Genomic DNA, 24,292 nt, shown 5'->3' on the forward strand with positions numbered 1-24,292 from the left:
CCACAAGATCAAAGCATAATGTTGGCGAGACCAATGACTTATAGACACCGTCATCGTTGTCTCTCAAGGTACATACCCTACTCGGGTGTTCACGGAGTATGTCCTTCCAGGACTATTCTTGTCTTGGATTCTTGTCCTCAAAGAATATCGGTCCTCTACAACTACTCTTATCTTGGATGCCCTATCTCATCCTCAAAGAGTATCGGATGCCAAATGCTTACCCAGTCCTCTATTCTTTCTTCCAAAGTGAAGACAAGAATGATATGTCTATTTCTCCCTCTCAAGTAGGGAGGATATACCGATTCCTATGAAGGAATGCACCCATTCCTATAAAACGAATGTACCCAAGCTCCCTCTTAACCAGGGACTTGCTTCCAACAGCTTTTAGCACTAGGTGGAGATCATGGGACTATCAGTTGCTTGTGTGGCTGCTTCTTTTGATGTCATGAAGTTCATCTTCAAAATTATGGAGCCTTCATCTTTTGGGACATCTTCATAGGGCATTGGCCATCTATCACTTTGCTTCATGAACTATGTCGGGCATGTCATGCTTTTCTTCATCGGAAAGTGATCTTCTAATCCACATCTGGCTTTTCTTCATACAGCTACCTCTTCCAAGTCATGTTTCCTTTAGGATCATTCATCCAACCACATGAGTGCTAGTTGTAGGTGACATCTACAATTCTCTTTTGGTAGTCATGTATCAACCCATCTAGATGTTGTTCAAAAAATCAAAAATGAACATCAAAGTTACCTTTTGTGATGGCCTTTCATCATGACATCTTGCTTGCAACATCAACATCCTGCACACTCATAACTACATCTCCAAGAATTTCAATGTCAAGGGTCTCCTTTCTTTGCAGACCTTACCAGGGTCCTCATGCCTTCTCCATGGAGATGTCATGGTCAATTCTTCTAGTCATCGGATCTTGATTTTCTTTTCTTTGTGACCATAGTTGCACCTTTCACGATCTCTTCTTTCTATCTTCGCATTCTCAAGAACTTCCATCCAAAGTTCCTTCATCTGTTTCAACCACCTCATATTCCATATGAGGACATATTATGTTCATTTCATCTAGTCAATATGTGAATCGTGCCTTCATGCATCTTTTCAATGAAAGAGATCCCTTTCCTTTGATCATACTCATGAGGTAGAGTATTCACCCATGTTATCTGCAACTACATGATGACATGACTTAATTTATCGAACATATGCATACATACCTCTTTTCTTCTTTTGATCATCTTGAGTTGTTGCACTCCTTTGTCATTATACCATCATCCTTCTAAAACAATGAATCCCATACAAGGTAGAATTCTCATCGAGCCACTTGCTTCTTCCAAAAGAGGTGAACCTTCTAATGAGGATTCCAACAGAGGATTTTGATTATCCTCATCCTGCAAATGCTCCTTCCTAATGAAGATGATGTATGATGAACTCTATGCTAGATGATTTTCTTCTACCCATAAGTATTACTTATGCTTTCAATGAGGCTACCAAAAGCCCCTTTGATGACTATTATAAACTTCTACTTCAGCTATCTTTCAAGCTTCGTATAATGATGTCATGAGCTCTTGCTTCAATCGTATGTTATTATGATGCCATCTCCTAAAAATGATGCATCTTATCATGCTTCTAAAGTTTCCTACCATGATAGTTATACTTTAGAAAACTGAAAAGAATTCGGTGGAAATTATCTTAATCATAGTAGAGATCTTTTACTTCCTCTTTCTTTGACTTCTTCTTTTCAGTTTCTTCCACTTCTTCAGTGATAGGGGCTTCTTCCCTTCCTCTTTTGTTGTTGTCCTTCTTAAATTTAGGACAATTTCTCTTGTAGTGCCCATATTCATGACAGTTATAACATTGGATTTTCGACATATCCTTCTTGCTCTTTTCTTGCGGACCAAACCTTCCAAATTTTCCTTTCTTCTTAGCCATGCCAGCAAATGCTTGTGCTTGCTCGTTTGATCCTACATCGCTTTCTGCCTTCAACTTGGTTTCTTCAATTTTACATAATGAACAAAGTTCATTGAATGGGGTAGCTTCCTTCTTTCCATAGATGCTTGATGTAAAGTTGCCCCATTCCTCGAGTAGTGCATTAAGCACTATGGTGGTCATTTCTTTATCAGACATTATTTCTCCCAATTCTTGTAGTTGGTCTCTTATTTCTGATACCCTCATAAAGTATGAGGCTATTCCATCTTCCTTTGATATCTTCATCTTGTAGAGTTCTTGTCTTAATGATATCACTTCTCCAACAGTACTTACGGAGAATAATTCTACTAGTTTATCGTATATTTCTTTTGATGTCTCCAACTTTGATACATAGGGTATGAGGGGATATTTGATGGATTCTATAAGGATCCTTTGAGCCCTTACTTCCCCTTTCATGTACTTTGCAAGAGCTTGAGCTTCTTCCTTTGGAGGTTTAGTGATTGAACCCTTAACATGATCAACGACTTCATTTTCTATGAGGATCAAATCAGTCCTCTTCTTCCATGCAAGAAAGTTTGATGACCCAACCAATTTGTTGCTTTCCTTGCAAAATGAAGTCATTTTGATAGATTCAGATGTGGACATAAAGATACTTGTGAAGATACTCCTCAATGACAATATCTTCAACTTGATGCCCTCTTGATTTTGATGATGATCTTGATTTTAGGAGATGTCTTCCTTCAAAAGTGATCCTTCAAAGAGAGGGAAATCACTTTGATTCCTTGATGATGATGACAGTGCTTCTACCTGCTTCCCTTGGATGTAGGGACTTCAAGATGCTTCAATTTGTAGTCCTTCCTTCTTTGAGTAAAGGTAGGGTCTTTGAGGTCTCCTTTTTCCTTGAGGTGATGATTGTGCGAGATTCCCAAGAATGCTTCAAGTGTAGAGTCCTTATTTGAACGAACTAGGGTTTTAAGGTCTTCTTTAGTAACTTCCTTCAAGATGATGATACAGTCTTTGTCCTTGTGGTGCCTTTGAAATGAGTGATCCTTCTTGACTGTTGAAGCTCTTGATAATCCTTTAGTTTTTCGGCCCTTGAGTGTCCTATAAGATGACTTTCCTTGTCTTATCACCTTAGCTCTGATACAATGTTGAGAAATCTAGGGGCAACAAGTGTAATTGATTTCTCTGCTTTTGATAATTGTTTGTGGTATAATTTTACTCACTTAATTAGCTTCTCATTTCACATTTTTATTATTAGTATTTTTCCTTCATCAAACAACTACCAAACCATAAAGAACAATAAGACAAAGGACACAAGATGTAGGCAATCAGCCAGGGCCAAAACCTCTCCAAATGAGAGGAAAACCCACAAGAATTTTTCTCTTCTTATAGACCTTCAATTGACAAATTCCAAGACGTATGACCCTTGACCAAGACTCCTCCAAGACCAAGTCAAAGTTCCTTCTTGATGAACTTATCTTTCTCTAAGTCAATGTTGGTCAAACTTGTTCCACTACATCAGATTTCAGCCCTACATCAGAATTTCAACTAGCTGTGGCAGACCTGTGATTTCGACTTCTTCTGCAGAAACCCTAGGTCACACATGTGGCTTGGATATGGACAAATTTGCCTCCTTTCTTTTTCGCTTGACTTGACTTTCCTTCCTTGACAATTCGGCTTGCTAGAGAGACCTTTCTTGACCCAAAACTCGACCCTTGAAGATGACTGCAATTAGGTACTTGCGGCTGCAGAAGGATGCCCTAATCCACTTCGCACATGTGAGAAGAATACCGAAAAACAGTCCTAGAAATTTGACTTCTCTTGTCCTCTTCTTCTTCGCACTTTTCCTCTTCCTTGATTGAACTTGTGTGAGTGATGAGTGAGTCCTTGAATGAGGCCGAGTGCCATATATATAGACTTCCAATCACTTCAATTTAGGTCGACTTGTCACTGTCTCTAGGCCGACTTGTAGACCGACTCGTTCATTGCACCATGACAAGGTCTTGGAGGGTCTTTTGACTCACATAATTTTCTTTACAATATGTAACATGCCCAAGAACGGACTTTTATACATGACAATGATTTTCTTGACTTGTAAACTCAATGACAAGCCCTAGAATCTCTCAATGGGAGCTTGACCTATAAAAATAAATTCCCTTGAACATGAAACCCATGCCTTAAGAGTGACAATAATAAATTTATTCAAATGTCATTATGAAGACCAAACCTAGTTACATATTTCAACACAAAGCTGAGGTGCAAGCTATGTGGAACGGAAATGTTTGGCGAAATCACCCGCTTGAAATACCACCTTGCCAAAATCCAAGGGCGTGATGTGGATATTTATCCTATAGCTACCCCAGACATTGTCCTTATTGCAAAGAACTCAATTCTTGATACTACTAGAAAGAGATATTAGAGGGAGGAACTAAGGAATTTCATGGGAACCACAAGCTTCTCGAGGGCGAGGGAAACCGAATCCATCTTCTTAGTGTAGTATTAATATCGGATTATCGTTATAGTATTTAGAATCTAGATGCCTCGTGATGATCATCTCATGAGATACATTTATTTTTGTTTAAATGTGATTTTATATTAAGTTTTAACTATTATCTTGTTAGAACTTATGACTATGGAGTCAAGACAAAATGACAAATATCATATTTCAGACTTCAGTATATACATATTATACATTTTATGTTGTAGTTTTATTTTCATATTTGTGTGACAATGTGTTTGTCTGATGTTGATGTTTGCTTTAAAAGAATAAAAATTTGAAAAAATGTCAGGACTCAAGACAAATATCATATTTCAGTGTCTACTATCAATGATTGATGTACCACTTGACATCTTATACATTTTATATTGTAGTTTTATTTTCATATTTGTGTGACAATGTGTTTGTTTGATGTTGATGTTGCTTTAAAAGAATAAAATTTTGAAAAAAAACTATTATTTTTATATTTTTTTCAAGTTTCCTGATAATTTCCAATATTTTCCTCGATATTGCCGATAATTTAAATTTTAGACTCCTGACAATAAATTGTCATAACGATAAATGTAACATTGATACAAATAGTCGTCATGGGTTTATCCCCATCAACCAAGCAAAGAAACTTGACAAAAGGTTCACAAACAATGCACACTCCTTCCACTCATTCCCAAAAGGGATCATTGTACACTAGTTTGCCAATAGCTCTCCCATCCTATCTTCAAAAATGAGCATCTTCTTCACCTTAAATTGACATGGTGCATACACTGAAGAGAAATTGTTGTTATTGGAAAAACGTGTGATTATAGAAAATAACTCCCTATTTCTTGTGAATTTACTCACGAGGTTAAGAACAAATGCATGGTTATGTATTTTGTGATGCTCCTAACCTAGTCATTGACCTCCTTGACAAAGGATATTTTTCCCGCATCAAGTCAATGCAATAGGTAGCAGAAAGTCCATTGAATGCCTCTCCCTTAGCAACTCGCCAACAACCACATGATTAGCTATGTCATCTCTTCCTAATTGCACAACATGTTGCACACCTATCTCTTGGATACACCCATCGAACAATTCACATAACAATTTTGCATATATAACATGTGTCGATGCATCAAGGAATTTAATAATCATTGTACCCCTCAGAGGGTCATGCCCTTCCCATCCATCCAACCATCAAACATCATCGTGCATCCAATGGCCTCCCAAAATTTTCGTAGGTCCTCCAATCTAGTATTCATAAATCCTTTTATGCTTGAAGGATTGGCCCTCACAACTCCTCATAGGTAGGGGCTTTATGCCCTCAGCCAACAATAGCGATGACATCAAACATTCATTGTGTTAAACATACACATGGAATGAACAAGATATGAAACATAAACGTGAGTTGCCTTTATTATTCACGATATACATTTATAATACATTGTTATGACTCTTGGATTCATCTTCTGAGGTCTCTTGGACTCCCTTTGACTATTCAGCTTCCACACCATAACCCTTAGCGGATTAGGTGTCCAACATTCCCCCCCCCCTTAATCCCAAGAGAGTTATAATACAAAAATACAATGATGCATGACAACAATAGGTTGAATGTGCTCTCTGAGATGATGGCATAAGGTGAAAGAACTTGAGGTCTCAACCAATAGTGGTTTAAGGATGACCACCAACACTGGAACGCTTAGTGCAATTCCCGGAACTCTTCAAAATCTGGCAAGAAGTTGAAGTCTTCTACTAGAGGAAGTGCTCCTTAATGCTTTGAAGAGGAAGACCTTCAACCTGGAAAAAGGGAGGTCTTCAACTTGCGGTGGTTTAAGGAAGGCTACCAACCAAAGGAACGTTTAGTGCAATTCCCGAAACTCTTCCAAATCTGGCAAGAAGCTGAAGTCTTCTGCTAGAAATAATGCTACTTAATGTTTTGAAGAGAGAGACCTTCAACCTGGAAAAGGGAGATCTACAACCTAAGTTACCGGAAACTCTTGAAGAATTTTTCGGAAACGGGATTCCCTGTTTCCGATACATAAACAGATACGATTCTTGTCCAAAACGTTGTAAAAACGTTTTTGTGCCGTTTCAAAAAATCAGAAACTTTAGATTTTGGAATTGGATATGTTTCCAAGGGATTTACCACGAAAATTGTGATCAAAATCCACCCTTAAAATGTTAAAAAGCTTGAAAATTTGTATAGCCATAAATAATAATAAAAATGAATAAATCAGATTTGCAAATAAACTCACTATAAACAGAGTCCCATAATGTCTTCTCTAAATCTTTAGAAACAACGACACTCCATATATTTATCAAGGATTCCTACTAAGAAAAAGATAGATGTTCAAAAATGTAAATAAAAGGGTTTGATGAATGTGTTCGTAAAGAGATTTATTTGAGCGATTAATTTTCATTTTGGTTAAGGCTTTGTTAATTGCCATCGATTTTGCTCTTGATTTCATAAATCCCTCCAATATAACAAATCTTCTCTAGCCAATCTTGTGCCTGCATATAGTCATGAGACCAAGCTAACATTGAGAAGATTGAAATGTTCAAATAGGTCTTGATGGAATATCCCAAAGATCCCGTGGGCCTTTTAATTGTCATGCAAGGAAGATAGATATCATCTACCATGCATGATACGTTCTTTGAAGGAGTTGGACCCGAAAGCACAAAGGCTATAGCATTTCTGATTACATTATTAACGATGATGATAATATGTTGAATGTTATAATAATCACTAATGATGATGAAAATGTTTATGTTGAATTGATGATGATGATTTGTTTATGTTGAATTCATGACGATGACTATGCATTTTTAGATATAGATTCTAGATTCTAAAAGATGAATGGTAATATGAAATATATATATGCATGTCGTTTCCTTGTCGTATCGTATCTTGATATTTTGAAAATTTGTCGTATCCGTTTCAAACCCTGTATCCATATCTGTTCCCGTATCCGTTTCAGTGCAACTTAGTCTGTAACCTACGGTGGTTTAAGGAAGGCCACCAACCAAAGGCATGCTTAGGTAGGGGCTTATGTGTCTCTAGCTACAAATTTGAATCTGGGAATGGTTGTCTCTAGTTGTAGGCTCAGGCAGCAGGTTTAATGTTGTGGCTCAGGCTCGCTTGATGTGGCTTTGAAGCCTGTAGATGACCATCAATTCCCCCCTGTCAGATACAAGGTGAGAAGATGGAGAAAACTTAACTGCAAGACTTTTTAATACTCTAGAAGAAATTCTGACATATGACTGAAATATCTTCTTGGTTGTTGAAGCCCATTGCCAAGAAGCGATCCATCCAAAGTGAATCTTTTTTCTTGCAGGAGGTTTGTTTTTGAAACATTTGCATGAATGATGATTGTGCTTACCACAATGTTTGCACAGGTGAAGATCAAAACAGTGATCTTTCACATGGCCAATTCGGTCACAATGTTGGCATTTCACAATTTGCTGTGAATGTGGAGCAGAAACAAGGGAACAACCGTACTGAAAAAATCTAGCACTCTGCAATTTGATGGGCTTTGAGTAGTCTGGAGTATGAAAGGATGCCTCCTTATCATATCCAAGACCTATTATGTGCTTGTTGTTGACAAGCTCTTCCCAAGGTCTGATGATGGGCTTGGGAAGTGCAGGCTAAATTTCTACATTTGTATGCACATCTGCTCCTGAAATGGGTACTTGATGGGGATCAACCTCAGCTTTACTGACTTGATGACTTGTTGGTTGCTGATAAGAGCCTGTTTCAAAGTCAAATAGGGGATTGTTCTGAACGAAAGCAAGTTCAAAAGGATGTGTTTTGTGTTGTAACTCATCTTGCTAAAGTTGTGATTCAAGCTACAAAAATTCAATCTTTTTATGTGTGTATTGTAGACATGTTTGAATGTCAACAAGAGTGCCTTTACTTATTTGGAGTGTTATGAACAACAGCTACCATTAGTTTTCTTAATAGCCCTATCAAATCATTGAGTTTGGCCATTGTCTCAGCAAGGATAAAGGCCACAAATGACTTCAACTAGAAATGCACCACTATCAGTTCCAAAAGCTTCTTTTACTATGGCTTCAATTAAAGAAAGAAATACCTAGAACTTGAGGTGGAGCTGGGCCCAAAATAATCAAAATACTTGTAACAAACATTTGATATATGTCTCTGCAATTGTCTTCAAAATGACACTATAATTTGACTTTAGGTTCATATATGTTAAAATTGGCAACTAGGACCAAACTCCATGTGGGTCATCTTATTTATGGCAGCTGATAGTTTTCTTGGACTCCTCTCATCAAGGGGTGTAGGATTGATCTAAATATCATTCGATTCCGATAAGTATTCATGGAGATATGAATTTATTTGTGTTATGGGACACTTCGTCAAGGTTGGCCAGCAACCAAATAACCCCGACTTGTGCTCAACGTTTTAGTATAAAAGGAGATGGCTTAATAGTCATTTGGACACACACTTCGCTCTTGATTTCTCTCCACTTGTTTTGGGTTTTAGTGGCAAGAGAAATCTAGGGGGATGAATCCCTAGACACGGGAGGAAAGGAGTCTAAGCATGAAGTTTGGACGCAGTCATGAAGAGGCCTAATACTGCCCTAGACGCAGTCCTAAAGAGGGTGGTCTAGCCGTAGTCCAATAAAGGAGATCTGGCCGCAGTAAAGAGGCTCCTATTCACAACCTAAACCTGCTCCTATAAACTACCCTAACCTGCCCTAATACGCTATCTAAACTTTAAAGGATGCCCTAACCGCAGTCAAAAGAGGGTACTTAGCCGCAGCAAAGAAGGGAGATCTATCCACTGTTTAGGGGATCATCTATACGCAGCAAGGTAAGACCTAAACACAGTCATCTTAGCTAGCTGTTAGGCCTAGCTTGAGGGCTAAACGTTGATATTTGTGACATGTTTTAAGGACCGAATGTTGTTGTGCTAGGCCACAGGTCATAGCACCACAGCTGGGCTTGTGTAGGGCAGTAAAGGGTTGTCATATGCCCTTAGGCAGCAATGCAGCTAGGGAGGGGTTCTCTTAAGGTATGCCGCAGTCTTTCAAGGGTTGTTTGGGGGTCTGTTGGAGAAGCAAAGGCTACAGCCATATGCCCTAACCAGACAGTCACTAACAGTGATAGGCAAACAAGGTTTGAGCAGCAAGTTTGATGTTGCTATGTGAGGATCGGTAGGACTGTCTTAATATGAAGGCTGCCCATCTAGTGTTAGAATGACTTCCAGTGCAGCATATAGAGAATCCTCCAAGCATTGAATTATGCAGCAAATAATAAGATATGACAGTGTTGTTATAAGGTGCAGCTCAGATTGGAATGTTGCTGCAGCATGATATGCATCATGAAGAAGTGTAGTTGTCGTGTGTAGCACTTGGTAACAAAAGTGCAGCACTGGATAATAAATGCTACAATGAGATGCAGCATGATGCGCACTGTGAGGTATAGGATGAGGCAATACAGGCAGGTGCAGCAAATGATAAAGGTACAGCATGATAATGCAGCACAGGCAGGTGCAGCATGATGATAAGGTACAACATGATGATGCAGTTCAGGGAGATACAGCAATATGATATGTGCAGCATGGTAATGAGGTCCAGCATGATGATTGGGTGCAGCACAGTGAGGAGCAACATGGTGATGGAGTCACCTTGGATCAGTGGAAGCAGTATGCCTTCTACTCAGCTCAGATCAGCTACCTCATAAGCTATCTTTTTAGAGAATATCTCTGCTCTTATTTAGATAAGTCAATATGTTGACTTCTGATGTATATGTACTATCTCTCTCTCTCTTGAACTATTGAAGAACATATAAGAAGAATTGATCAAGGGTTTCCCCACATTGGAGTTTGTCCCTGGCTAGCGCCACATCTTGTGTCCTCTTGTCTTGGCTTGTCTTCTACAATTTATGTTTATGTTCTATCTGCAATTTACTATTATGCTGATGTGATTGCTAATCTGGAAAAGATATTGAGCTAACTGGGAAAATTTAAAAGCATAGAACATACCTAAAATTAACAATATATCAGGCTTCAATGCATATAATACCAACCAGCGCTCCATTTCATATATCAGATTTAATGAATGCACATTACAGGAGTTTAATGCTCATATAAATTGACAACATACATATCAGCATATACCATATAATGTGACAACACCAGCATACAATTTCATTCAACACAGAGGCATTGGAGTTTTGACTAGCATACATACCAGAATTATTTACCATCTATCATTGCAAATGCATATATCATACCATTAACACTAATGCATGAACTCAATGCCCATCACACAGCATACCGCACATTCCAACGCATTGACTTCTAGGTTCTCATCAATGTTCACGATGTTTAATGCAGAGACAATCAAGCTTTCAACCGAATGCAACATATGTTGCTCACTCTTACCATACACCAATCTTCAACGTTTAACCAATGCAGGTTTTAATCAACCCACCATTCGAACAACTCCAATGCTCATGAGATGTATGCAATCAACCAACCATATGAGGCGTCAGGGACATTGCATGGCCTTTAAAAAAGCTCAACGCACAACATAGACACAATAGTAAATACCAACACTGCGGAAATTACGCATGGAGACAAGACTGCTTCAATGCATTTTCAAGACTGTTTAACAGCTTTACAACAAATTCAGGACCAACAAAACTTTAACGCTAGAGCTTTGGCAATCAATATGGCATAAAAAAATTATATACCAGCATTCAATTTAATTATCATTCCAAACTTTTATATTCCTTTGACCAGCGTACAGAACCATATGACTCATGCAAACAATACAATGCAGAGGGACCGACCTTCAATGCACTTCAAATTGTTATTCAATGTAAGTTCAATGCAAAAGCAGCACATATAAATGGTGATACCCACAAATCAAATGAAATTGGATTAATGTAAATCATTCATCGATGAGGAATATATATCTAATGCTTCATCCACCTTTAGGTGTGTAGAATCTACAGCTTGTAGTGCAACACCTACGAGGACTACGCCCATAATCTTGCACTATGCCTATATCAACGACTTGGAGTCTGACGTTGACCACTTCCTAACCGTCCAGGACTACACAAACAACATTCTCATGCAAAATGACCAGGCTCACCATGACGGTCTAGACCATCTCCTTTTGATCCAAACTCTTCATTTAAATTGACATCGCATATACCATTTGTAGAATGCATTTATTTTTGCTATTGTGAGTTTACATGAGACATCTCTCCTTGTGTTATTGAATAATTTATTCATACCAATTCTAGTGTATATATATATATATATATATATATATATATTCCACTAGGCGTTCTTTGCTTCGTTATTGAATAGTGGAAGAAGAATTGGGTATGGGCTGAAAGGGAGTGTTACAGCGCACAGGGAAAAAAACTGAAGCATTGAGGCAATGCATGAAATGTTATGCTAGCACTGGTAGACCGAAGCTTGAAGATTAGGAAGAGAAGTCGATGTGCCTCTGGCTCATCACAACCATGGTAGCAAAGCTTCTTTGCCAAGGCCAATCTACTTGGTCACAAAGAAATTTTGTAGAAGCCGAATTTTACAGCTGAGAAATTTACACTGGCACATGGCCAGATTGTTAGTATTCAAATTGTCACAAGAATGCAACACAGAGTAACGCTCGCTTGACTATGCGCTAGAATAAGCACCGAAAATTAAATATATTTACGCATAAAGATTATTGGGGCAGTTACACTGTAATGACAGAGGTTAGACACTGCAGGAGAATCAAATCAAAGGACATGAATGCCAAAAATAGAGACCTGCGTTTGAGTTTGCAAACCTGGGTATGAGGGAGAAATGCCAGTTTTTGCTATTCTAGGATTATGGGCAGAGAATTCAGAAGTGCAAGACTGACGTGTATAGAAAGGCCACAAAAACAAATGGCTCACACTTGAGCAGGGCAAGAGATCGCCTGCTCTGATACCATGTTAAACACACACATAGAATGAACAAGATATGAAAGATAAACGTGAGTTGTCTTTATTATTCACAAGATATACATTGTTGTGACTCTTGGATTCATCTTCCAAGGTCTCTTGGACTCCCTTTGACTGTTCAACTCCCACACCATAACCCTTAGCGATTAAGTGTCCAACACATCGGAAGCAAAGATTCATCATTGGAATGCTCAAAGGTATATCACTCCAAAAAAGACACCTCCCCACAACCCTATGTGCTTCTCGCTTCTCCTTTATCCTTTCTACTAGATTTGTGATCACATATAATCGACTAATTCTAGTCCCAATTCCCCATCTCATCTCTCGGAAAGGTTCAATTGCTCACCCTATTAGAAACACGATTGTCACTACACCAAAACCTGCAGGTGTTAGTAAATGGGCGCATCGCCAAAGTTAACGGATCCACGAGAGGCAGTTAGGCATATGTCACAAAACACATGGGGAGGGTTAGTTTATCCAATGTCCAACAATCTCCCCCCCAGCGTGAGCCGGTGTGATTCAAACTCGAGACCGTTGGCTTTGATACCACTTGTTCAAATCACAATTGCTGTTACACCAAAATCCACAAGTGTTAGTAAACGGACATGTCACCAGAGTTAACAGATCAACGAGAGGCGGTTAAGCACATGTCGCAAAATACACAGGGAGCACTAGTTTATCCAATGTTTAACACACACACCCCCCTTCAAGAGACCAAGTTTGTCATCACCAAGTTCTTTTGTCACCCCCTGTTCAGGAGACCAAGTATGTCATCACTAGGTTTTTTCTAATGGCCTCAAGTATCCTAGAGTCTAGACCATTTTAACCTCTATCCATTAACATTACAATTTTATCCTCTAGGTCAAGAAGGATGCCTTCAATTTCTCAAATAGGTTTTTTGTCAAGAACATTTTGAACTTTGTCCACCGGGGTAACAATTTAATCTTCTTGTCAAGGAAGTTGGTAGCCTTCAATTTATTAGCAAGGATTATTTTGACCTTTGTCCATCAAGGTGACAATTTTATCCTATTATTAAAGAGGTTAGCATAAGTTCACTTCCAGTGTTGACCTCTAGCAGCACTAATGTTGATGTGAATTTTGGTGAATAGAGACATATATTCACAAGGCTAGAGAGTGCATAAATATCTTTCAAGATGATTGATTGGCGAGGTACTACCTGTGTTTAAACAAAGCTTCTTATAGTTATTCACAAGGTCATTTTCTTCTTGACACAATAGAATTCCTACCATGAGAGTGATATTGTCGTTCACTTCTCTCTGCATTGTCATACCTTGAATGTTTGCTCTAGTGTGTCTTTGGTGAGGAACAACACTGATGAAATCACCAAGCATCTTAGCTCCAGTGTATCTACCAATGAGGAATCACCAAGCTTTTTAGCTCAAATCAAGCATAAAAAGGAGGCAAGGAGGCAATTCAAGAGGTCAATGCAAAAATCCCTTCTTCAACAATCTATACTTCCTACTCCTTTATTTTGTTTCTGAGTCCTAAGCTACGGTCAAGTGTCTTTCATAACGTGAGAAGATTCTTAGGTTGTGATACTTTTCTTGCCCCCTTAGACTCTTTGGAGTTTGGACAACTCTTGATTTAAATTTTCTCAAAAAATTGTACTCAAGTTAACTCTAATTAATAAAAGTTAGTGTGTTTGAACTTTGATCTATTAAGTGTTTTAATGAAAGAGAATTCCTTCGGTTTGTTGGCTCACTTAGCTTGGAAATTCAGATATAAATTTCATTAATCAGAAAGTTATAAATTATGATTCCCTTGCTGAATTTCTTCTTTACCAGCTTCTTTTCTCACACCAAAGGACAAGGACCCAGTCAACCAGGCAGAGTAGACAATATTTCACAATTTATGTGCTGATTTTGAGATATTTATTCACAGATTTCAAGGATCTGTTCACAGATCTACAACTATGAATTGCAGCTCTGAAGTTTTTCTACATTATTTGAAGCATTAAGTTGTAGATTTTCAGAGTTTTGATCAGTGATAGACATTAGGGACATTCCCCAGACTTGGTAAGCACAAACATTTCACTAAAGCAAGAGGGATTGTGTCGGTGACAGGGGCAGCTTCCCTAAACTATCCATTTGAAACCCGTTGAGGCTCATTCCTCAAAGGACAATTTTGAGCCATAACGCCAAGTAAACAAGGTTATTTTTTTGCAAAGCCAAATAGATCCATCAGGTATGCAAAAAAACGCATCTGTCTTGGCTCTATGATTCCAACACCTATGAATTATTTGACAATAAAAAATAAAAGCTTTTTGTGATAAGCTCTCAAAAGATGTATGGCAGAAGCTCTGGTTTAGCCCTTATGGACACTAACATACTTTTTGAAGTTGATAGTGATGTTTCAGGTTTGGCTCGCAAAAAATGTACTCAGTTAGGAAGGGCATCCCACAATATGCCAAAATGAAAAGTTTAATGAAGAAAAGAAGCAATAAGACACTTATCGTCAATAATTGTATCCAAAAGTACAAATGTATTTTTCCATTGGACACATCGCTTAACATCTAAGGAGTTACAAATATACATAGATCATTAAGCTTTGAAGTAATGGCAGACTTGAGATAGGTCAAATGCTTGCCATGCATAATCGCTAAATTATTTACCAGAGTTTCTCATTTGTAATCAAGCAAAATGTGGGTAAACTATATAAGGTTGCGGATGCACTAAGTTGATGAAGGATTTTGAGATAAGTTTGACCAATTAAGCTGCAGGATTTCAGCACCTTAAGGAGATTTGTAAGGATGATATAGACTTCACAGAAGCTATTTGGACTATATGGTGCCAGACTAAATTTTATTTTTTAGGAAGCAATTGAGTTTCCTAAAGGGACTATGAGGGAAATGCTTACACATGAAGCACGTCCTAGAGGTCGTAGTCGACATTTTGGAAGGGATAAATGTAAACCCTAGTGTATATATATATATATATATTGGCAACGCATGACCAATGTGTGTAGCTAAGAATGGGGACGAGTATCACATTTCTCAAGTTGCCAAGGGTGAGGAACAAAATATTAGCAAATATAAACACTTGCCAGGAACAGATAAACCATGCAAACACATAAGTATGGACTTCGTGTTTGGTTTAAACATTACCACATACTCAAAGGAGCAATGTGCCAATGACACTGTAGCTTGTAACAACATTGAGATGCATCACATACTGCAACCCTTTTCTTCAAAGAAGTGATTCGGTTAAATGGACTGCACCTTGCTATTACCTCTGTAAAAAGGATACCAAATTCTTGAGTCTGTTCTAGAAAACAGTGGAACATGTTGGGGAGAAGGCTCTAATTTAGTTTGATGTAAACCAGAGAAGTTATTCAGACTCCATGGAATTTACTGCATTATCTAGAACGGGACTGACCAAAACAATAAGAGATGATTCTAACTAAAGCTGAGTTTGCTTGTAAAAACTTTGAAATTGTACCACTGGTTGTTCACCTTTTAAGATAGTATATGGACACAGTCCCTGGCAAGTGACAGAATTGAGAAGTCTGCCTTTAGATGCCCGTGCCTCTGGTGATTGAAGTTTTTCTAGAAAATATTGAGCAGCAAAATGTAATCTACATGAATACAAGTTATATATATATAAGAATTTATTGAACTATCCTTGTTAAAGCTGGGAGGAAGCGGACGAGAAGAAACCATGGCTAGGGTTTCAGAAGTACTAAGCTGCGCCACCACCACACTGCAAACCAGGGATCTGGCCTATAATGGAACAGTACAAAACCCTCACAGAAAACTAGTAGCCGGGCTAGCCGAATACGACTTTCTGTCAATGTTATGGCTTGGCATTGAAACAGGAAATGATTCCTTTGCGGCGGAACGAGCCTTACTCAGGCCAAGGGCACGCCCTCTCTTCCTGAATCAGGGCGGGTTTTACTGTGTGAAGCAGGGATCTATATTACTGGGACAAGGTAAAGGAGCTTCACCCCAACTTCGACCAGATCAGCCAAACGACTACCCTGTTTTCGATCGATCCACAGCAAACAAGTAAAACGACAAAGAAGAGGTTGTCAGGCAGGTTTGGGCTGCGCAAGAATGGCCGAGGGCCATGCGGCTCGCCGCGTCCCCATTCTCCATTGGACTGGTGAGGGTTTGTGCCACAAAGTGGCAGACGAGACTCATGGCTGGGGCGTTTCTTGCCAAAAGCGCCATGCATTTGGAGGTCCGTCAGAACTCAGCCAAATAAGAATCAGACAGAGCATCGCCATACTCAACCCTGCCATCTCAGGGCACATGGGCAACCAATCGAGTCCCTTCTCCACCCACAACTGAGGAAGATTGGATACAAATCTTCATCAAAACACTGGAGGGCAAGACTATCTGCTGGCGAATTTGGAAGGGGGAGAGGATTCAAGAGCTAAGGTTAAAAATCCAGAACTACCTGGGTATACCAGCACATCGGCAAAACTTGATTTGCTTAGGCCACAGTCTACAGGACCAACACACCATCCAGGACTATGGCATTACCACAGACTCTACCATCATGCTCAACCTGCGTCTGAGGGGCGGATGCGGTGGAACTAGCTCAAAAAGCACTGGATCTTTCAAGGACGCAGTCAAAGGCAAGGATAAAGCAACAACTATGCCAGGGCTACCAGGACCTTACATCATATAACAAAATCTGAGAATCCTGCTCTTACCATGGCAATGCCTGAGGTAAAGAACCTATACACAAATATCTATTCCAAATCAGTTATATGTAGGTTCAACAAATTCTGGCCTAAATCTGATATGCTGCACCAATGGGTATATGAGGCCTGGTCACCAGACTGTGAAATATACTTATGCCCAAAAGGATTCTTTATAGTACAATTCAAAACAGCACAAGAAAGGGAAAATATAATAAACAAGGGGCCATGGTTCTGGGGTAATGCAGGACTATTTATGACTCCATGGTTTCCAGAGTTCGACGCCAACACAATGGTGGTATCAAAGATGCCAGTCTGGGTTAGGTTGCACAACCTCCTGCTACACTTCTGGCACCACTATGTATTAATTGCCATAGGAAATACTTTGGGAAAATTCCTTAAAATCGACAATGACAGACTTACAAGAGGAATATTCACTTTTGCCAGGATATGTGTTGAGGTAGATCTCAGTGAAGGACTACCAGCAAGCATAACATTGAACTTCAATAATACACAGTGGATACAACAGCTAGACTATGAAAACACAACTTTCAGATGTCGTGGGTGTTCACAAACAGGACACCTCCACAGTGCATGTCCGAAAGCCAAACAAACACCCAAGTGGAACAAGAAGCAACAGAAACAGGCAAAAGGATGGCAAAACACAAGCCCCCTGGAGGAAGAAGCAGAACAAGCAGAAACAGCAAAGGACAAAGCAGAAATGGAGGAGCAAAAGACACAGAACAGCAACCCACTACAGCACCAAGAAGTTCAACCAATAGGAATGGAAATAACTGGCACCAAGCGAACTCATGGCTCAGAAGGATCTGAATCTGACAAAGACTCTCCCATTACAAGTAAAAATCAGCTTTCCATTGTAACCACTCCCAACACAGGAGGTTGGCGAAAAGTGGAAAAAAAGAAAGGGAGAAAAGAGTAGATTTTATTTTTTATTTTAGGGTAGCGCTGCTACCTATGTGCCTCAAGCACACGAGTCCTTCGGGACATCCCTGGAATGGAATGCTTCATTGCATATACTACAATGTAACTCTCCGTTTTTATTAATAGAAAGTTGCTGATTTTTTCTTTGGAAAAAAAAAGAGTTATATATATATATAAGAGAAATCTGAAAAAACAATATCAAATTGGTAATACGATGATGGGGCTTTTTAAAAAAAGAACACTTTCCCAGAGGACAATATTACAAAATAAAGATGAAGAAATTTAGCCCTTGTCAAAATTTGAAAACTTGGCAAATGCTGTTTTGGATCTCTCCAATTTTCAATATTGACAATCTTTATGATTTTATGAGAGAAGAATAAATGAATCAAGCTGACAATATAACAAGAGCAAAGGTACCAGGTTGGGCTAAGGCTTTGACTAAATAGTAAACACTAAAAACCATTCAAGAGAGTTTGGAGAATTCTGGATATGAAGGCGATCGCATTAGCATTATGATGAGGATAAAAGGAATGGCACCTTACCAAATCAAATGTAAGAACTTGCCAATAACTGATGCCACAAGGTTAACTGAAGCCAATCTAGAGAGATTTACACCAGAATTGCATTATAGCATATGGGAAGAATATGTTATGTGTTGAAGATAGAATAAGGAGGTTCAAAGTTTAGGAACCATGAGGGTTTGATGCAAGAGCATATGTTCATTGGAGGGGTGTTAAAGATATGCTTATGGAAAGAAGATAATATCAAAAATTTTATGGCTACTAATCAGTTGTAGGAAAAATTCTAAATAATAAAAAGAAGATATTGAGGATAATAATAAACATTTTTTGTCAATTGGATGTAGCTTGAGTGGCTGAGAGGAAGAGTTGTTTCCTTCCTCACCCAGGTTCAAATCTCACTTTGTGAAATATTTTCTCTTCATGAGTAGATTGTCGTTGAGATGTTAACCTCGGCTTGAGCCATGAAGAATTTGGTATACCTTAGGTACCGTCCTTGAAATGAGCACAAGTGTCTAGTCAGTTTTCCAAGAAAATGCACTACATAGGAATACCAATAAAAAAAGTGATAAATATTTAAGATTAACAATGAGGATCTATTAAATTCCCTATTTAAAGAGGCTGAGATGTATTTAATTGCATTGAATGCAATTTTATTGGGGGAAAACGCTTCTCATAACTAATTATTGAAGAAGAGAAAGCCAATGGGGCTTACCGGGAAGGCAGTGGCATAATTCATTATTGAAGAGAAGAAAGCCAATGGGGTTTGCCAAGGAAGGCAGTGGTATGTCAAGCCACCCACTAAAATTCAATTTCCTTGAAGGTATATACTTAAGCAGTTGGGGCCAATCGCAGGTGGCTTTGACAGAAGAGTATCCCGAGTATCCCCGTGTTGCAGCAGCCTAGCTGAACAAAAGTTCTTGTGCGTAATGATTCACGCTTTGAGGACCATCGTGCCTGTGAAAATGGGTGCTTACAGTGCTTGGCGTATTTGGGCCAAATGTAGTGCTTTTGGAAATTAAAGCAAGGAGTTCAAAAAACAAATAACCAAGCGACAGTACATCACACAAATTACAAATCAGGCCAGAGGTTCGGCATGCAAACTGCCAGTCCCATTGAATAGACATTGGATTTCTGGAAGAGGTTGGTTAATTCAATTTGAGTGTCTGTGACTCCAAGAATTCGCTGATTACTGTTTCTTGCAAAATTATATGATTTGCTATGTTCTCTGTTTATTCTATTCCTAGACATGACTGGTTTATCTGTAATTGCTGCAATTTCAACTTACTTTTACTAATTGCGCCACCTAGAAGTATTGGCATAGATTTACGAGAATCGACATGAATTCATATCAAACGACGCAATTTAAATAAAAGAAAGGCCACCGGATTTTGCAGATCGGATCCCAAATCGAAGTTCCGGGTGAAAATAACCTGACCTGGTACAACACAACGTCAAGAAAAAATCGGATTGCAACACACGCAAATGCAATGTAGATCGCCAGATAGAAGTCCTTCACCACTGGCAAACCTTCCCATCTCCAAATCGCCTCCATCGAACACCACTAGAAGAAGCTCTGCCTCACTGAATTACCATCTCTTATCTATCCCTTGTATTGCCAACTCTCTGTGCTGGTAAGAATTGTTTGAAAAGCAAACACATTTCCCATTTGAAACCCTCGAAAGTGTTAATACCACATCGCCGATGGATTCTGATCGGTGAAAATTCCTGAGCGAAGATTGAATTAGGGCCTGCAGTGCGCAGATACAGGGCGGGGCGTATAGTTTGCGTGTATACCGCGCTTCGATCCAAATGGATAAATTTCAGCCGCCGTTGCCAAGACCAAGAATCGAGCTTTCTCAAGCGGTAAGGGATGGAACAGTAAAAAGCAAAGGATTTTTGTTTGATGAGAAAAATAAATAAATAAATAATACTCATTATTATTATGAATAAAAAATCAGATTTGGAGGTGTGCTGGAAGTCAAGGTAATGACTTGAATATTATTCCTCTTCATGGTTCAGGAATAGTTGTGTATGCTAATTTATTGAATAGAAACTAAGCTACCTAACATTCTCTTATTTATTTTTGTGTTTTCCATGGTCAAACTTTATGTCACAAAGTCATTCTCTCCCATTTTGAAGTATATGGTTGTGGCCCATGAATCTGGTGGTTGGAGAGTGTTTATGAATTTAAACCACACATTTAGGGAGACATTGACTATTGTATTCTAGATATAAGATTAAATTAATATTTTATTTGAAATTTGATTTTTTCAAATTGAATATTTCCTTCCTAGATAAGATTAAATTCATATTTTATTGGAAAATTGATTTTTCAAATGGTATGTATTAATTGCTTAGCAAAGGAGTATAATAATGATCACAAATAGACTTTTTTTCCAAGTATGTATATGTGGAGGTTTTATTTTGGCCCTGTGTTTTTTTCTAAAAATTGTAGGTTTAAATTTAAGGATAAAGAATTTAGATTTTTTCTTTTTCTTTTTAATTAGTATAATCATATTAAAAATATTAATATGGTTGATATAAATGAAGATTTCATAAATATATCAAAAAAAACTATTGCAATATGAAGAATAGCTTAAAATGCACACATTTAATATGGTTGATATAAATGAAGATTTCATAAATATATCAAAAAAAACTATTGCAATATGAAAATTAGCTTACCAATGCACACATTTTCATGATTAACCATGTATAAAAGGTTATGGGGCAACTTTAACTTGAAAAAAAAAAATACACATCTTATTGTAAAATTGACTATTTTGCTTATATATAAATTAATGTTATAAATAATAATGAGGAACTTATTAGAATTGGAATAATCTCAAGTCTCTAGGAAATTGGTGAGCAGGGAGCAACTTGGCACGAATCTAATTTTTTAAATTTATTAAAAGTAAGTAATAGACTATTTTGCTAAATAATATTTGCTTATATATAAATGAATGTTATAAATAATAATGAGAAAATTATCATGGAGGAGCTTATTAGAATTGGAATAATCTCAAATCCCTATGAAATTAGTGGGCGAGAAACCACTTGGCACGAAACAATTTTTTTTAATTTATTAAAAATCAATGCAACCTAACAAACTCTGTAACACACTACAACCCTTGATAAGCATTAAGACTAAGCATATTCCACTAATCTAAATTTTTAAATTTATTACAGCCCTTAATAAGCATTAAGACTAAGCATATGTTGAGCATATTCCACTAATCAATTTTTTAAAATTTATTAAAAATCAATGCAACCTAACAAACTCTATAACACACTACAGCCCTTGATAAGCATTAAGACTAAGCATATGTTGAGCATATTCCACTAATCTAATTTTTTTAATTTATTACAGCGCTTGATAAGCATTAAGACTAAGCATATGTTGAGCATATTCCACTAATCTATTTTTAAAAAATTTAAAAAAATCAATGCAACCTAACAAACTCTGTAACACACTACGGCCCTTGATAAGCATTAAGACTAAGCATATGTTGAGCATATTCCACTAATCTATTTTTTTAAATTTAAAAAAAAATCAATGCAACCTAACAAACTCTGTAACACACTACGGCCCTTGATAAGCATTAAGACTAAGCATATGTTGAGCATATTACCTTGAGTCATCAATTAAAAAAGAAAAAACAAAAAGTCAACATATCCTCATCCACCTTAGATTGAATGTGTTTTTTATTTATAGGGGTAAATAATGTATATCTTTTTCTTTTTTCTCTTTTTTTAATTAAGAGAATTAGTAAACTTGAAGTTTTTCACTAAGGAGTCTCAAGTTAAGTTTGAGGAATTGCCTCTATACTTTTAGCCTAAGATACTACCCATATGTTAGGCTAGGCAAGTTTACCTAGTTTTGAACTTGGGCAAGGCCCCATTATTGGTCAACAAACACTTTCTGGTGTGTGGGATGTTCGTCGTTCGTCCTAGTTGGATGGGGCTAAACCTTTGTAGACTTTAGTAGTCAAATCATTGCATGGGAGAGGGTCTCTTATCCCCAAAAATAAAGGGGTCACATACATCAATTTGGTGCTAGCTTGGTTGTGACTTTATAATTAGATTTATTATTGTTGTTGTTATTATTATAATACATAGTTCTCTCCAAGGTGCAATATCAAACCAGTAGTCCAAGCATATAATGAATTGAATGGCTTCTAATCACTTTAAATAACTAGTACAACCACATTAAAAATATTAATGTGGTTGATATAGTCGAAGACTTCATAAATATAACTAAAAAAACTATTACAACACGAATAATGCCTTCCTAATGCACACATTTACCTAATTAACCATGTATAAAAAGGTTATGGGTCAACTTTAACTTAAGAAGAAAAAAAGAATTATAAATAAATGTTATAAATAATAATGAGGAACTTATCATGGAGGAACTTATTAGAATTGGAATAATCTCAAATCTCTAGGAAATTGGTGGGTGGGGAGCCATATCTAATTTTTTTAATTTATTAAAAGTAATGGACCATTTTGCTAAATAAAATATGCTTATATATAAATAAATTTTACAAATAATAATGAGGAACTTATCATAGAGGAACTTATTAAAATTGGAATAATCTCAAATCTGTAGGAAATTGGTTGGCGGAAGTCACTTGGTAGGAATCTAATTTTTAAAATTTACTAAAAGTCAATGCAACCTAACAAACTCTTTAATACACAACAACGATTGAAAAGCGTTAATACTGAGCATATGTTGAGCATATTCCCTTGAGAATCAATCTAGACCCTCAATTTACAAACAAACAAAAAAAATCGATCCTCATTTACCTTATGTTGAAATAAGAAGCCTTTAGCAACAAGAGGAGAAATCAACATTTTTGGCTTCAAATTTTGACAAAATCATTTAGATTTGTGAAAATGTATTTAGATTTGTGGAATCACATATCAAATGTTAGCATTGCACAATTTGGTTACAATTGGGCATTCAAGGGTGATTAATCTATTTTTGTGTTAAAAACACTGATTCCATTAATCCAAAATTGCATTTTCAACAAAAACAAGTTGGCCAAATTTCAAAGATGGCACAACAAAAAAAGGTCAAAAAATGTAGAATGTTTGGCCTTCTTCATATCAAATTATATTGGGTTCTTTTAACAAGGAAGAAACATAAGTCATGTAATTCAATTATAAAAGAGGGTCTATGTAGGTGAGATGGTTTTACCCGACCACCTTTGATGCTTTGGAGCTCTAGGAAGTCACAAGTTCAAGATCAAAGCTTGTCAGTCTAGTTATCAATGCCCAACAATGTGGAGGTTTCTTGGTCTCATGGAAAGGAACAATCCAAATTATGAGTATGTTGCTATGTTATTCCTGGGGTAGATTCAATACCTCATCATCAATGAAAAAAGAAATCAAACATCCTTCACCCATCTTAATTTGACCAAATGATGGCATTCCTCTCAATCAGCAATCACAAAGACAATTTTTTATAATGAATTGATAGAGGTGGGAAACCAATTGGAAAGTTTTGGTCTCTATGCAAACTTCTATGAGCTTAATTACAATCAAGCATCAACATTACAAACAGGGGAATTAAATCGTTGCATCATGCTTTTATTTATCAACACTTTTGGTGGGATGATTCTATAGTGTTGTTAACATTGTCTATGACTTGTGTGTGTGAATCATTTCTATGGTAGGTCCATAACATTTTCAATTTCCACTAATAATAAAAATAATACACCAGTAAAGATTATGCATGAAGGAAACAACTTTTATATCATTTCCTAGTTCTCATTTGTT

At 37.4% G+C, this 24,292-nt stretch overlaps 1 protein-coding gene across 1 annotated transcript in view; it reads right to left on the reverse strand.

Moving 5' to 3' along the window:
• LOC149223798 (ceramide synthase LOH2-like) overlaps positions 1-20,402 on the reverse strand; it is a 68,707-nt gene extending 48,305 nt beyond the window's left edge. The window contains exon 1 of the mRNA XM_089385928.1: positions 19,944-20,402. Coding sequence (XP_089242054.1) covers positions 19,944-20,060 — 117 coding nt within the window. The 5' untranslated portion in view covers positions 20,061-20,402. The remainder of the gene's footprint in view (positions 1-19,943) is intronic.
• Positions 20,403-24,292: the final 3,890 nt, after the last annotated feature.

Source organism: Pinus tabuliformis, chromosome Q, assembly GCF_031772625.1.
Source record: "Pinus tabuliformis cultivar Carrire ecotype Pingquan chromosome Q, CPIR1, whole genome shotgun sequence".
In the NCBI taxonomy this organism is placed as follows: Eukaryota; Viridiplantae; Streptophyta; class Pinopsida; order Pinales; family Pinaceae; genus Pinus; species Pinus tabuliformis.